The 17,009-nt window shown below is 43.7% G+C and overlaps 1 protein-coding gene across 2 annotated transcripts in view; it reads right to left on the bottom strand.

Annotated features, from left to right (window-relative positions):
* Positions 1–794: 794 nt before the first annotated feature.
* The window catches only part of PHKA2 (phosphorylase kinase regulatory subunit alpha 2), a 42,135-nt gene continuing 25,920 nt past the window's right edge, over positions 795–17,009 (bottom strand). The window contains exons 22-32 of one of the 2 annotated variants that reach the window (XM_068684110.1): positions 16,669–16,825; positions 15,094–15,173; positions 14,777–14,855; positions 14,523–14,652; positions 13,007–13,108; positions 12,308–12,426; positions 10,515–10,562; positions 8,606–8,773; positions 6,969–7,022; positions 4,803–5,003; positions 795–4,084 (exon numbers count right to left, since the gene is read on the bottom strand). In XM_068684110.1, coding sequence (XP_068540211.1) covers positions 3,911–4,084; positions 4,803–5,003; positions 6,969–7,022; positions 8,606–8,773; positions 10,515–10,562; positions 12,308–12,426; positions 13,007–13,108; positions 14,523–14,652; positions 14,777–14,855; positions 15,094–15,173; positions 16,669–16,825 — 1,312 coding nt within the window. In that variant the 3' untranslated portion in view covers positions 795–3,910. The remainder of the gene's footprint in view (positions 4,085–4,802; positions 5,004–6,968; positions 7,023–8,605; positions 8,774–10,514; positions 10,563–12,307; positions 12,427–13,006; positions 13,109–14,522; positions 14,653–14,776; positions 14,856–15,093; positions 15,174–16,668; positions 16,826–17,009) is intronic. The other variant, XM_068684120.1, reaches the window with a different exon arrangement.

Genomic DNA, 17,009 nt, shown 5'->3' on the forward strand with positions numbered 1-17,009 from the left:
TTAATCTTTCTTTTTGCATGATGCAATAAAATTAAAACATTCCAGGTGACTATGTATCCTCTCTGAAGTTTACAGACCCAACTTAAAGGGTCTTATTTGAAAGGCGTTTACACTTGCAATAGATTTGTTCTTGGCACTGGTTACTTTTGCCTTATGGTTGTTGGGGTTGGGGGCCAAGAAATAGTCATAACCTGTCACTTTAATGCTGGCTAAATCCATAGCATGTTAATATAACATACAATAGATCCTAAAATAAAGCTTCAGCTTTCACAGTAATGTGTGTGCGGTGTCTTTTTGCCTTTACTAGTGTACTAGTTGGTAGGCTACACATACCAAAGTAAAACACTTTTTGCCTGTAGTTGAACTGCATTTCTTTAAAACCAGGAGATGGATAAGAACACAGAAGTAACAAAATTTGATATTACCGAACCTAAATAATCTTGCACACAGTTGAGCATAAATTCTCTGTCAAGTAAACTGATAAATTCTGTAATTGACTTTATGGAAAGCAGCAAGATGGCAGAGCCCAGTGTCCCATGTCTCCCCTTGTATTCCTCTGCTGCAAGCCTGTGAGCCAATACTCCCTTTCCTGCACCTCACTCCTGGACCTGACTCACTCGCATATTACACTCTGAAAGCAACACACCGATATAAAGTGCAGCCAGATCAGGAACTTTATAAAAAAGACATTACCTTAATTCATCCTTATTAAATACAATGTATGCAGAGTGCTTTCTGGGTAGTAAACAGTTCCAGCCTAACCAGTCTTTAAAATTTAATACTGAACCATGAGGTAAGTAGGGAGTTTTTAATTTAGTAACAGTTTTGAAAATGCAAAGGAAAAAAAAAAAGCTATAGCACCCTTCCTAATAATTTATCATTACAGATACAATAGCAGTCCAAGCTTCATAGAGTGCCCTCATTCCTACATCTTATTTTTAGTCAATGAAATAGGAAATACTTTTCCATAAGTATTTTGTACATTAACAGATGAGCAACTAAACATGCACATACTTATTTCTATTCCCTGGAGTGGGGGGGGTTCTCTAAGAGAAAAACAAAAATTATAGTAAAATGTTAATGGTATTGGCAATGTTAACTATGTATTTATTGAATGTGACAGTACAGATCGGGAGGCCTCCTTTGTCACCCCTAAGAAGACAGGACAAAACAAGGGCATGTAACAAGGTGGGAGCTCAGACACATTGCTGAGACCCTGCAGCTTAGATGTGCCCTTCTCACAAGGTGTTCCTGAAGCCACTCCAGCATTAAGCTGAAGGATTACGCTGAAGGACGCTTGCCTTGATGAGAAGGGACGCCAACAGCAAGGGTGCAGCGCAGCACTTGGCTTACAGTGAGAAGAGGCTCCTGGGGAGGCAGCGCTGTGAGGGGCTGAGTCATGCAGCCAAGAGAGAAGCCTGCCCCGCAGCTGCTGTGGGCAGACGGAGGACCAGGGCTGCTGCTTCTGTCCCCACGGCTGCAAAGTGCTCGTGACAGCAGCGCTGGACAGAGGAGAAAGACCAGGTCCCAGGTGGATCTGCTTTCCTGAAAACCCTTGTTTCTGAAGTGTCTGTGTACCTTTGCCTTGAGAAATGAGTTTGCAGGGAGTTGAGGGTGGCCACATCCTCCTCTTCTGGCTCCCCCGGGAGGCCAGACAGCAGAGCTGCTCCAATTAGTGGCAAAGCTGTCACTGAATTTTACCTGGGAGCACACCCTCACCTCCATCAGAGCTGGCTCAGTTTTATAACAGCTTAATAACACATAGGTGGATCCTCTGCAAAGTGTGTATGTGTGTGTGGGGGTCTGAACAAAAGCTTATTTGCTTAATGAGTTTTGCATTAACTGTGATTCTCCAGCTGTAATAATCCTTCTGTCCGAGTAGTAGCTCAGCAGAAAGTTGCAGCTGTGCCTGAGCTGGAAGTAAAATGAGTTTTCCCCTCCACTGACATTGTGCTTCAGCATCCCACTTCTCAGTACCAGTTATCTAAACTCTTCAAATCACCATATAAATACTTTACCAGTGCATACACTCCACATGCTAATTGATCACAGTGATAATAAATGTATGGTAATTGAGGTCATACTATGAATTTTAAATCAAAGACACTTGTTTAAAAAAAAAAAAAAAAAGAGTTAAGAGGTGTTTGTTTTGCTCTAGGCTCTGAACCATTGCTTTAGTGACTTGGTGTGCTCAAGATCTGCACTGTTACATCCATATGTTTAAACCAAAGGATTTATTTACTGAGAAACACACTAGGTGATCTCTCACAATGCATACAAAAACAGGGGAAAAGCACAATAAAAGAAAAAACCAAAAAACAGGTACCATGCCAATAAAATGACTTCCACATCCAAATGTGTGCTAGTTGTAGCTGAACCGTACCTTGCCACTTATCCCTCCACAGGTCCACAGTGCCCATGGTAGTTAACACAGTCCTTGCCTCTCAGAGCATCCAGCAAGCAGCTCCTGGACTGCCAAATTCTCCTAAATCCGAATCACCTCCTGAGGCCTCCCACACTCATTGCTCTGCCTTGGCTCTCTTGAGCAAGTGCCCAGATGCTGCAGCAGCAGCAGCACCTCCATGGTAGCTGTGCTGCCTGAAGCCTGCCTTCCCTGGGACCACAGGTGCTGGCAACCAGCAACTGAGACAGGCTTATTTCCCTCCTTTCATCAAGGTATTTCAGGTAACTGCATAAAACCACAGCAAATCGCAGCTGGTGCCTGGGGTGAAGCAGGGTTTTCCACTCCAGAAGCAGCCTACCTCTGTTTTCAGATGAAGTGGCCACAGAGCCGTTTCCCTGCATGACACACGCTTACTCTCTCTCCTTAAAGCAACTCCAAGCAGCCACTGAAGCTTATTTTCAGTGGACAGCATCATGGCACAGGCACAAACCTGGGAGCTGTCTGAAAGGAGACTACCAGGGAGCCCATCCCTAACCATGACTGACAAATGTGCCTTTAAAAAAAATAATAATAACAAAGGAAAAAAAAAAAAGGAGGAAAAAAAAAAAGAGAAAAACATCAAAGACTTCCATAAACTCGCCCTGCGCTGGAAGGGTGGCAATTATGCCATTCTCAACTCCGAGGCTATTTGCAAGGGAAAGGATCAGGAGACTTGGGAAGGGTGCTCGGGTGGCTGAGGTTTATCTTTCTCCGTTCAGAGAAAAGGATTACAGGCATAAAACTGTCTGTCACCTTGGAGAAGCTGGAGTCTTGAGATTTTCCTGTGAAGCCCTGGGGATGCCGGGAAGGAAGCCACTTTGTTCAGATTAAAGAGAGAGGCAGCTTCCTGAGCAAGGCCATCATCTCAAATTAGAGGATATTGTAAGACATTTGTCTCTGCGGCACTAGCCCTGTACTAACTAGGTGCAAACGAGATGGGAATCAGGGTAAATGTGTATTAAAAATACCACCTGGTTACCTCCAGTTATTCCTATTCCTCTAATTTACATTTCCCTGGATGTTTCACACTGCATTAGTGATTCACAACAACGACGTACGTTTACAGAGAGCAGGGGAAAAATTAATGAATTCCATCACTTCCCTTGTTTGGGAGACTTTAAGCCTGAGATAGAGCTCCCTCGTTTTATTATGCCTTTTGATCTCCACAGAGTAATCTGTTTTCCCCTTGGCAGAGCTGTTTAATTCTTGCTAATTTAATATGAATTACATTGATGCACTTCGGGCAGAATGAGCTTAATTATTTGTTATTTCTCACACCCTCCCTTAAAAGTAGGCCACATTCCACCTACCTGTCCCCCACAGGCAGGCATGCACATACCATGATGTTTCGCATGAAGTGCTGAGGTAGTGTATGGTACACACACATGCAGCAACTAAACAAGAGGTTCGAGGCAGCGAAACGGGAAGGAAAAGCTTCCTAGCCTTTTCTCCCTCCTGAGACACTGCTTATTGCATCACACAGCCTGTGCTAGGCAGGAAATCCTGTAAATAAATAATTATGGCTTTTGTCAGGTATGTCATAGTCCCATAGGCCCCGCTTGGAGCGCTGTCGTAAAAAAAGTGGCAAATTCCTGTGGCTATGTCTTTCTCCAAGATACCACCAGTAGCTCCAAACGATTTCTGAAAAGACACACACAGAAAGAGAAGTAGGGAACGTTAGGCATTTATGCTTATGTATTGGGGAAAAAAAAAAGGAAAGGCCTCATGATGATTTTACATTTGTGCTGAAGGCACAGCTCCGTTCCCTCATTAAAACCCTTACTGGGATTGTTACAGGATACACATAACTTAGTTGTATCAGCCTAAGTAAACAAGGAACATCTAGCTTCACAAATCTTGTCCTTTTTTTTTAAATACTTAAATATTGATAATTCTAATGCTTCACACTCTGCTTTCACAATACTCTTCTATAATTAGGTAGAGCTAAAAGCAGCTAACCTGGACGTGAACTTGTTCTCTGCCTTACTGTCTGGCATGTACACAGCGTTGTCTCCGAGCTGTTCTGTTTCTGGCAGCTGTACCTGCACAGCTTTTCCTGACTTTCTGCTGATGGAGGACTGAATGCTTCTCCTCAGAGTGGCTCGTGCAGTGCTTTGGTAAAGCGAAAGTTCTCTTCCATCTGCCCACTTATTTCAGAGCTTGTTAGCAGCTATGATTTTATCCCCACTAAATCTCCCACAATTCTTAAATTAGTTTTCCAAATATACTTCCAGAAGATACTGAGGCGATTTGGTTTTCCTTCGTAGGGGCATAAGGAAAAAATCATATTCTCCACACACCAAAGAAGGAATAGAGGAGTAGATTTCAAACGTGAAGGCTGCCCCTTGGACTCACTCACCAGTTCCTGCAGAAAGAGGTCGTTGGCCATGTGCACTATTCGATCCACGTGGATGATTCCCCCGATGCTGTTCACCTCCACGTCAGACAGGAAGGTAAGGACAAGAATCGCCTCCACCAGGAGCTGCCGGTACTCGGGCTGGGGTACGTGGTTCAGCACCGACTCCACGTGCACAGCAAACTTGATTTCGCAGGGGGTCATCTGGCGAGCGAGAGTGGAAATGGAAATTAAAAACCCACAGATCCAAAAGACTAGCTCCACACACATCCCCCAGGCACTTAAACACATGCTCCTCTCCTCACGTGGGGGCAGCCCGACTGAGGTGAACAAGATGTTTTTACGGCTTTAGCACTGACAGAAACTTTTTGTGTCGCTAGGCCCTGGTCCTGCACACAGTTATGCAACTTCCAGAGAACTGCTCCAGCCCTGCAGCACATCACACACACACTTCACTTGCATACAGGACTGCAGATACTCAGCTTGCAAACTAATTCTCTGCTTCTAATGTGCCAGTCTCGGACATTTTGCCTTCCGAGTACCCTTCTGGCACTGCAGGTTAGTCGCAAAACCAAAATGACTGTGGAGATTTAAAAATAGCCACCTGCTTAGCGTGAATGCGCTTTCACACAAGTGAATACCTACACTGTTTGTAGAGCAGCCTAATTCTCGCTGGCAGAGCTGTATGGATGTCATGTGAAATGCTGACACCCTAGGAGGTTTGTGCTCATTTAGTTTGATTCCTTTAAACAGCAAAATTAGATACTGTCTAGGTCTGACAGGCTAAAAATATAAGCTTATTTATCTACACAATAGGAATAAATAAAGCTCTCCATTCTGCAAAAGAAGGTTTAAATTTGGCAGAAAATTCCAGCTCTTCTCTTCAGCTGTTACCACCAGAAAAGGAGGAAGCCAGAGACAAATTGGGTGCAACCTGACATGAAAAAAGTCTCAGGCATGCAAGTATCTCTCTTCTGCTGAGAAATCTCTGTTTGCAAGAGTTGTTTGTTTCATATTTGTGAACTTAAAACTTGCCAGAGTGCCTAAAGGCAGAGCAGCAATCCAACTGAGGAAAAAAAAAACTATAAAGAAAGGTTAAGATTATGGATTTAAAGAGTGAAAGCTTTGGTGAGAAACCATCATCCTCAACTGGTGTTTACTCTTGAGGCTGTGATGCCAAAATACATTGGCTGCAGTGGCAGCATTTGAAAAAAATGGGGGTGGGGAATAAGCAATGTGTCTACTTTATTCCAACAAAGCTGAGTTTTTTTGTTACTCCGCCTGAATGACTGTAACCAGCCACCCCCTTTTCAGGTAGTGCTCTGTGTGAGCAACACACTACTGCCATAGAATCACAGAATCACAGAATTTCTAGGTTGGAAGAGACCTCAAGATCATCAAGTCCAACCTCTGACCTTAGACTAACAGTCCCCGCTAAACCATATCCCTAAGCTCTACATCTAAACGTCTTTTAAAGACTTCCAGGGATGGTGACTCCACCACTTCCCTGGGCAGCCCATTCCAATGCCTCACAACCCTTTCAGTAAAGAAGTTCTTCCTAACATCTAACCTAAAACTCCCCTGGTGCAACTTAAGCCCATTCCCCCTCGTCCTGTCACCAGAAACGTGGCAGAACAGACCAACCCCCACCTCACTACAGCCTCCTTTAAGGTACCTGTAGAGAGCAATAAGGTCGCCCCTGAGCCTCCTCTTCTCCAGGCTGAACAAGCTCAGCTCCTTCAGCCGCTCCTCGTAGGACTTGTTCTCCAGGCCCCTCACCAGCTTCGTCGCCCTTCTCTGGACCCGCTCAAGCACCTCGATGTCCTTCTTGTAGCGAGGGGCCCAAAACTGAACACAGTACTCGAGGTGCGGCCTCACCAGAGCCAAGTAAAGCCATGAAGGCGTGCAGACAGCGGGCACAGCGAAGGGGCAAACCTACCTCAAAACCCATCCGCTCCCAGGCCTGGCTGGCAGAAAAACTCATCTGCACAGCCCCAGTGAAGCTGGCAGGGGTGCTGGAGGGAAGATCCAGACCTCAGCTCCCTCCTGGAGTAGCAGCCACTTCTGTTTTTAAAAAAGGTCCTGCAGCATTGGCCCTGCTCTGCATCTTACGCTGTGATACCCAATGTTCAGTCATGTGGCTAGAAAATCCTCAGTGTTTTACTGTACCTCTCTGGTGGTTGAAGAAGGAAGGACGTACCCATCAATGGACAAACCGTGGCACTGAAACAAAAAACATTTCCACAATGAACAGAAATCATAGTTCTTACAAGTAAGGCCAAGTGAGTTCTGATCCAAGCCAGTACGTAAAAATTTTAAGCTAAACAAACAAAAACACCAAAAAAAAACACCAAATCTACCACAAAAAAAAAAAGAAAAGAAAACCTGTTAAAAATATTATTTCGCCTTTGCTCAAGAGGCTATTATGTAGCCTGCCAAATGTTAAAAATAACCTTACGTGACACCTGCATGGTGTTCTGTATTCCACTTTAGCTATTGAAGGGGAGGAAAGTACTTGGAGAGCCACTACAGGAAGGGGCAGACAAAGGACAAAGCCAAATCAATGAGAACCTTCTGTGGAAAGGATGTAGAAATAAAAGATAATGCAAAAACACGACAACAAACCATGAAAATGAGAACCTGTATTTCTCATTTTCACTAAAACAACATTGAGTTAAGTGTTGGAAACCCAGGGCACTTCAGCTCAAGCGTGTCAGCATGCTGTGGTGCTTGGAAATGGGCCACAAACACTGGCAGAGAGGTGGTGTTAGAAATACCAAGTGGTATAAAAGAGAAGGGTGACAGAACCTAAATGGTGAGAAGGCAGGCTACAGAATGACACATCTGGGTACCTGAGGTTATAAGAAATAAAAAATAAAGAAAAAGGGCACATCAAGAAGAGTGCTTTTGTGAACAGTTCATAGTGTAAGAAATATTTAAATAACTTTAAATTTGCATAATTGATTTTAATAGCCAGAAAACCATTAAATACTGCCAGCTACTACAGTAGGTCACGACAGAAGTGATGTTCACTGTTGAACGTATGTTGAACATACTAAAAGATCCCATCAGTAAATCTACTGGCCATATATGACTCATCTTTACTGATACCAGCTTCAGAATAACTGATTTTAGGACAACCAAGAGTGCTCTAAGCTCGTGATGCACATCTTTGCAACGGTGTAGGCTTGAACAGCTCAGTTTTGCAAGCTGCCAAATGCTGTCTGTCATCCAGCAAAGGAGAACAGGTTCACCACTTCGAAGTAAAGAGAAATTCTTAATTCCCCTCTTTTCCTTCCCTGAGATCTGTTTCAGTACATTTCCACACCCCTGTTCTCCAAGGTGCTACCAAAACACAATAAACAAAAGCCATCAAGAATAGCATGGAGCTCAGAAGAGCCAGCAAGAGATCTCAAAACATTTTAGAAGAGTCTGTGAAGTTTCCAACCTCATTCCCTGCAGCCTTTTTCAGCTGGAGCACGTGAAGTGCACTGCATTACAGTGCCCCTCCGTGGCAGTGACCACAACTTGCATAAGCAATGCAGAACAGTGGTGAAACAGAATTGTTCAGCTAAAATGCATCTCTGGTGTTTTCAGAGAAAAACACACTTTCAAACTAAGATGTGGAATTGCATTAATGGAGCCTTTATATGTTTGGGAGACACGTTCCTACTAATAACTCCAGTTTCCACTGCTCTTCCAGCTGAAGACCAACTTTAACCAGCAACACAATACCCCTAAACCATCACCTTCCCATGTTCCCACACATATTTTTTGCTTCCTGCCTTCCATAGCTGTCAGCCTACCTTCTGAAGGATCTTCCACACTTTCTCATAGAAGCCAACAGGAACTCTGTTAATGGCACCATCGAGCCTCCTCCTGCGCAGCCACTGCCCTTTGCGGTCCCCCCAGCTGATGTCTCTGTCGGAGCCCGTCGGAGAAGTGCTGGTGGGAGACGGCGGGGTGCTGCCCCTCTGTCAGAAACATTAAGGCTTTTGTTAGTTTCCTTCTAGCACCGCAAGTGCTTCTGCTTGTGAACACGTTGTTCTGTTACAACGCTAGCTGAGGAGCGGGAAAGAAAACCACAGGCCAGGACCTCACACAAGGTGATGGAGAAGGACTGATCCCTCTACCTTCCACAACAAGCTTCACTTCTCCAGCACTTCAGTCGTTTCTCAACAAAATAAGCAAGCAGTTCAACAAGGGATAAATCAGTAAACTTCACTGCTTGTTTCACTACAAGGCATGACTGCTCTGACAAGTACCAGTTGGAGGGCAGGGCAGTGTCACTGCTCCACCAGAGGGTGGAATTTACTGGCTGGTCTGATTTGGACTTCAGGCTCAGGGATGTGAGGTCCTCCATGCAAATAGCTCCATTAATGTGTGTTGATTAAAAACTGACTTTGTGTGGTCATTTAATTACCACGCCCACCTCTCCGTAAGCAGCCACCTTGTTTCCTTCACTGTCACTGTTGTTCTATTTTGCTCGACCAGACTTGGAGACTAAATTAGGCAGCAAATCTTCTTCCAAGTTGTGGCACATTCTCACTGTCACACCCATCACTTTCAGCCCAAAGAGGACTTCACTGACAGCCCGTTCTCAAACCCCATCCTCTCTTAAGTAAGGAACTGCCTAAACAAAGTACTGGGGAAAGTGGGAAATAAGACCAAAAAGTACAAGTTTGCAAAGGAGAAGCTCAGTGACCCCACACAGCCAAGCTCTGCAAAAAGAAAATGAAAACAAAGTCTATTCTCTCTCCTGTTGGTGTCAGTGACAGATGGATGGTGTTCCCTTGATGGTCTGATGCACCCTATTCCTTTACTTCATGCTGACTCAGATAGTCAGAATCTCCTCCACGCTGTTTAGCAGAGCGAGGGGATGCAGGAGGGTCAGTGCCAAAGCAGAGAAACCCATCTGCAAGCAGTAATTACTCTGGCTACTCAGGTGGTTGAGACAGGCAAGTTCTCACTGAACACTTCCATGCATGTGAGTCAAACAGGCTTCAGTTCTACACTGGGATGTGGGACAAGTGAGGCAGCAGCAATCTGGCAGTTGTCAGGCCTGGCCATGGGGCCAGGGGAACGTGCACCTGGGGGTGCTCTGTAATGGTGTATTTAGGGCACCTGAGTGGAGTGCCAGTGACAGCAAGTCTCCAGGCGCAGAGATCCTCTCAGCACAGCTGCCAGTTCAAGGTGCAGGCATAGCTGCAAGCCTTCTGTCTCCTGATGACGGATTCGGAGCCTCAGACTTTAAACTGCTGAGGTTTCTGCTGGTAAAATATTTAAACAATTATCTCTTTTCTTAACAGCGAGAGCTGAAGAAGGGCTACAATTCTCTGCCTCGAAAGAACATGACAGCCTGAGGAGACACCAAGGCCTGTAAAACCCCTGCCTCAGCAATCTGGTTTCATTACTGGCCAGAAACTGCCAGCAAAAATGGTACATTACTGTTAAATACTGATGACACCTGTAATATAATCAAGTAACTAAATCTGCAACAGTGCTTTATCTGCTACGACTACTTAACCTTCAGAAGAACTAAGTGGATCTAAATGAGACTATTAACAGATTACTGATGAGAACGGGCTCCCAGTGAAGATGAGCTAAACGAAGAGGTAGGGTTTTACAACAAGCTTTCACACAGAAGCAGCTGCAGGTGTTCAGAGCCAAGGTTCCTGCACACGCATACACACAGAGCTGCAGGTGGTGTTTTACCGTGGAAGCGAACATGCTGCTTGACATGGAGTGGCTCTCATGAAAGAACTACAAAACAAAAACAGACACCAGCAGGTCAGACAGACAGCCACGACACAACAGGATGCAAACAAGGTTAAGTAACCCATCTGTGCAAAGACGAGGAGCATGGAATAAGCTCAGGTACTCAGGGAAAAACCATGGCAGGCTCTGGCCTCCTGCAGTGCTGCACCTCAGCTGACTTTGGGACAGCCACGTCCGATGGCCAGGGTCACCACGGCATGGCAAACACCAACCACCACAGCTAAGGAGCATGCTGATGTTTTTCTGCAATTCAGGGTCAGAAAACAAAACACAGAACAAAACAAAAGAACCCAAGCTCCCCGCTGCCATTCTCCACTTGTTATGTCAGCTTCTCTTTGCAACGTGAGGCCATCATGCTGCAGAAAGCCCGCAGGATGCCAGTGGGGTCAGCAGTACTGAGCGGTGAGCTGCAAAGCAGAGCTTTCACAGGAACATGGATGCACCCCTTTCCACACTGAGCACTTTCCTGTAGCTGTCCCCTTCCAAGCCATGCCCTTTAATTAGTGTTAATGGTTCAGACCTAGGCAAAGTCTTGGTTTTCAGACTCCAGAGACATCTGCAGTAAACAAGAACAAGCTGCAGCTGCTCAGCACACAAGCTCTGGTGTAAAGCAATGTTGGTGTAAGTACTAGCAGCGTCCTTCCTGACACAAAGCTGATTGTCCTCACCCCCAACCCAGCACGACCTAAAATTGGTATTTGGCAAATTATGTAGAGAGTGCAGTGAGATCAGGCAGGAAGCACCATGAATGGATGGGTGGGGGGAATTAAAAAGTAATAACAGCCAACTCCCCTCATCTGTGCAAAAAACATTTCCATCTAATGTGCAAGGAAATACCTTTTCAGCCTTAAGCTGCACAGGGATTCAGCTCAGGCCTGTCTGTGTATTTAAAATAAAATAATGCTGCCGCCTAGTGCCCAGTGCCCCTTCCTTCTGGGAAAGGCTCTGAAGTCAGGCATCCACAGTCGGCTGTAAGACCAACAGCCATGCTCAAACTGAGTTACTAAGGCCACTTCGGAGCCTGCACCAAGCACCCAACAGCGTTTTCACAGACACAGCTGTACCAATGGAGGGGACAAGGCAACAGTAACACTAAGGCACCAGCACGGCTCAAACACCGCGACCAGATCTCATGAGACACAAACCACACGTTTTGCAGGCACCCTCACTTCCCTGATTGACTGTATAACAAAGAGAATTATTAACTTACCCTTATGTCAGCATCAAATGCCTTATGTCAAGCTCATACAGAAATTCCACTCCTCTCCAGTAGCTTAACAAGCAAACTTGTTTCATACAATCAAGGTGAACACAACGCACTTTCTTAGAAACTTAGAGATGGCCTCACAGTAAATGCAAGACTTGCTTATTAAGCTCTCAGCAGAGAGGGTGATTTTGAAACGTTTCTAATATAAAATACTTCATTCTCATATATGCCTTTTATCTGGTCATGACTTTGCCTTAGATGCCACGAATGCATTAGTGCTTGCTCAACTTCTTCTATATGCATCATGTGAAAAAGAACAAAAAAGGAACTACAGTTTGGGAGGAAACGTCCCCTTCATGCTTTCTATCAGCTTTAAAACAAAGGATGTTTGGAAACTTCTGTGATTTACCATTAACTTAATCAGCACTAAAAACAGTCTCCCAAAATGCATACACAAAAATCTGACCTAACACAGCTCCAGAGTACCTGCATTTTCTGATGAGCATTGACGGAAAACCCTCACCTGCTTCATCTCGCTCTTCAGTTTAGTAATACCACTTCTTCCTGTTTTGGTTGCTCCAGAATGCCCCATCTCATGAATAGAAATTGCAGGGCTAGATGAAGAGGAATCCATAGGTCGCACTAGAAGAGGCAAATGGACATTTTAAAAATTATATAGGTAGGAAAACATACGAAATTGTATCTAGAGGTGGCAGATAAAAGCATGTCCTTTCATAAGCACGCAATGCTCTTTTTGACAGCATCCTTTCAAATCACATCAATAGTTCAAGCCTGATTGCATCAAGCCAGGTGGTAGACCCACAGCTGGATATTGGGGCCTGATCTTCCAAGACACTGAACAATCACAGCATCAAATGACATTGGAGTCACAATGAGTCTGTGAGGGCTTAAGAACAAACCCGGGAACCAGCAGAAGGGCCAGCTGGGAACTCAGGGCATCAGACACACTCCTTGAAGGCAGGCTGGATATGCCCTTTTATGGTCTTCACTCAAAATTTCTTCATTTTAAAAGTTTGCCTGATACAATCTTGAGGCAAGTGCAGGATAGTTTCCATCATGTGTGTGTTTTTTTTTTTTTATCCCTCATCAGCTAACATACACAAGTATGTTTAATACATTACCTGCACTGAGAGTATAACCTTGCTTATACGATGATCTAACTCTATATTTACAGCACTCACTTAACATACGGACAACTTACAGCTTCTTTCCACACCAAACTCTTTTCCACTGAGAATATGATGTAGGAGATTTTTCATATCAAAGGGGCTTAGATTCATCAAACTCTCTGAAGCTTCTTCACCTAGTTTAAAAACAACCATCAACAAACATTACTATAAGCTGGTTTACAAATCGTTTTCCTAACTGAACTGCTGGCTGAATGGGGTCCCCACCACATTTATTTTTGTAGCTAATGCTTCCTTTAAAAAGAAAATTAATATGTTGTCATTTCAAAGAAAATAAATTTCAAGACTAAACAACAAACACTGCATGGAGATGACTCTATTTGCATTACTGAACAGCCTGTGCAGGTTATGTGAAATCTCACTGAAGCTTATGATGAGAAAGCAGTTGCTCCTTCACAGAGCAAGATTGCTTGAAAAATCACTACAGCCATCTCCCCAGAGCAGATCACATAGATCTAAATTACAGAGCTAGAGTTGTTCCATAAAGAACAGCATGCAAATGGAAGGCTTGTGTTTTATTTGATTAAAGGATCGTGCTTGTAAGTGCGAGAGAAAAAGCACATACATACACATGAGCGCACATGTGCACACAGACAAGTCTCTCACAGGGGAGCATGGAAAAGGCAGCAATGAAGCTGAGAGCAATGTACAAAGAAATAACTAAAGGAGCACTGGAAAAAAAGGCATTGAGCAGTGAATGCAGCAGCTTATGGTACTCAGCTTCAGCTTTGGGGGAAATAGGGTTTTCTGTGTACTCCTCATAGAGAAACAGGGTTATGCCAAAAAATCTCTTAGCTACATTTATCAACTTCTCCTAAGAGACAAACCTGCCACTTCCTCAAAGGCAGGTATCCACCTGATTTTCATAGAAACATAGAATCATTTAGGTTGGAAAAGGCCTCTAAGATCATCTGGTCCAACCTGTTGTCAAAGGGAGCAGCAGTGTCCAAAGTGGGCACCCTTTAAAATACGACTCATGAAGTTCTCCCCTTTGAGGTGTATGCGTACATTAGAAACAGTGATGAGCTAAGCCAGAAAAATATGGTCCAGATCATGCCCCTAAACGTCAGCATTTGACACTACATATTCATCACATTAACTTGATCACTTCTGATGATGGTTTCTTCTTGCCTTTTGACCCCTTTAAACCCCTCTGATGTGGAAAAATCTTCAATGTTTTTTTTCAGATATCACATTAGTTGTTCTTTGTTCAGAAGATAACCAGGATCCTAATCCTTGTTGAAATTAACAGCATTGGATCCCTAAATACACATGCATACAATTTGATGATCAGCACCTCAAACACTTACTGGAAGTCAGAGGGCTTAAGTACTTACTATCTACTCCATATTGACAATGTAGGGGGAAAGGAAAGGCAGGAATCTTTAATTAAGTCAAAAAGGGAAGTTATTTTCAAAGTTATTAATTGTATATGTTGAATGAAGAATTTAACACATAAATGAAAAAATGACGACTAAGGTGAAGCAGAAATAATGCCACAAGTATCTCCCATGATAAAATTACACTTACCAGAGCATTTCAGACTCCGAGCCAGCTCAGTGGCCATCACCTGAATTATTAGACCGATGCGGAGCCTGAGCATCTCCATGAAAAGACTAGGCTGTGACCGAACGTACATTGCCAAGTACATAATTATTTCCTGTAAGGACAAATCCATAAAGGCAGCTATTCAAAGTGGGTCCTCTTAGCTTCCCCAGTCACAGCAGAACACTGGCATCGCACTGGGCACAGCTTAAAGAACCTTTTTTCCCCATGCTACTTACCTGTGTCAGGACAGCAATACTGATGTCTTGGCCACTGGCTTCATAAATAAGATCTGTGAGCTCCTCAGGTGGCAGGGGGCTGCAAGAAGGCAAACCACAGTTAGCAGTAAACTCAGGCTCCTGCTGTTGACTTCGTGAACGTGCTCTGGAAGCAAGTCACCCAGAAACATCTTTGCACTACAGGCTTTTCTGTCTTGGTGGCTGCAATCCTTTCTGAAGTTGAGAAGTAACTTTTAAAACAAGATGATAGCAGCAGAACGGTACTAGCAAGATGCAGAAAGGCAGGCTGCTTCTACTGAGACTGAGCTCCAACTTACTTGGTAATGATTTTCTCACGGGGTTCCGGTGGCAGGCCCACAGTAAGTTGCTTGTGGTGTGACAGGAGGTCTGTGCACGCCTATCGTGATGTGACAGGAAACAAGAAGCCTTTCTCTGAGTCATGCAAAAGTGATACAGCTTTTAATTCCAGAAAATGAATTGTTTCTTTAGCATTTTTAGGTACATTTCTATTAACTACCAGATGTGCAGATCCAGCAGAATGCTGTTAACCACTTGCCAAAGATCCCCTGATGTCAGCAGGGCTATGAGACTGCATAGGCTGAAAGCCTGCTTGCTCACACTGAAATCAGCAGCATAAAGATTATGTACTCCAGTGGGGCTGGAAGATCAGTAAAGGACTTAGAAGATAAACATTTGATTTTTATTTAAGACCCAAAAAATACATTAACGGAAAGCTTGGCAATATTAGCTATATATATATTATATAATATTTATATATAGCTAATACATGTATATATCTATATACATGTATATCCTGTATACTAGTATCTCTCTTTAAAACAAAATAAATTAAAACAAAAAATTACATCACATTTCCAAATTGCGCACCCTGAAATAGATGCTTCCTCCAGTACCAGTGTTTTACTCTTTTATGTGTATTTCCTACAAAAGTAGGTTTTTAATTTTTAGCATCCTGAAACAAACAGCTCACTGACCTGTGTTCTTCTGATTTCCTTAAGTCTGTTTTCCTTCCCTCACCGTGGAACAAAATCACTACTACAAATCACCTCTACTCTCATCCTCCCCAGTTCTTCACCAACATCTTTGAAAATTATCATACATAGTTTTCTGTGAGCATGTCTGTACTGCTCATCCTTCATGTCTTGAGGATAGAAAAGGTACCTAATGAAGTACCACGCAGGGTGACTATCACAAATTGCTCCCTGGTATAGGTATGGCTATCAAAGCTTTGAAAATGGGCAGGAATTAGAGGAAGAGTTAATTGGAAATAACAGCGTTACATACAAATTGCTGTACTTAAAACAGCAGAGAGGAAATGTTTTTGTAATGGTCAAAATGAAATCTGTGCCCTTAAAATGGATCTTCCTTGCTAATCTTAAGTATTCCCAAACATCCTAATGCCTCTGTACACCTGCAGCCACTCGCACTACAGACGCCTGCCCAACGGGACAGGAATTACCAGATCATGTTTTTGCATAATCTCTGGCACCATAACACACTGGTGCTCCAAAAGTGTTTATGCTACGACAACAGCAACAAGCGATTGCCAGCGACCACTACAACTTTCAAAGCACGTAGTTAAGCTTCTCGGATAAACAGAGATTAAACGAAGCCTTCGCAATCATTTGCAGTTTGACAACCTCAATCCATTCCAACACTAGCACAGTTCTCAGTATGGATGAAAGGTAAAGATGCTGCAGTAAGATTTTAGATCAGAAAAACAACAACTTTTACTGAAAAATACTGCACTAGGTATGTTGTAAAACCAGAAGAAGGCAAGCACAAGCCCCACAGGCACTTTTGCTTCATATTGGTAGCCTTATCTCCCTTTCCAGGCAGGAAACTGAACCAGCACTGTTTATATTTCATACCTCTGCCAGGACTTCCACTCTCTTTTTAAGTATACCAGAAATATAACGGATTAATCCCCACTCCTGATTGAGGCCTGCCTTTCTGTAGAGCTCGTTGAGCAGGCAATGAACAGTGACCCCATACTGTCCGTTCAGCTCCGTATCCCAGTCAGGGCCTCTGCCGGAAAACAGAAGGTAATTTTCATTAGACAAAACAAGCAGATTTCTAAGGGCTCTCCTATGAAGGACAGAGAGAGGAAACAGGAAACTAACAGTACTACATCGCTTCATCTTACCACACAACAAGCAGCCTGATTTTGATTGAATTGCTCATTTTGGTGACAGATTTAAGTACACGGGAC

The sequence above is a fragment of the Anas acuta genome, chromosome 1 (assembly GCF_963932015.1).
Source record: "Anas acuta chromosome 1, bAnaAcu1.1, whole genome shotgun sequence".
Taxonomy (NCBI): domain Eukaryota; kingdom Metazoa; phylum Chordata; class Aves; order Anseriformes; family Anatidae; genus Anas; species Anas acuta.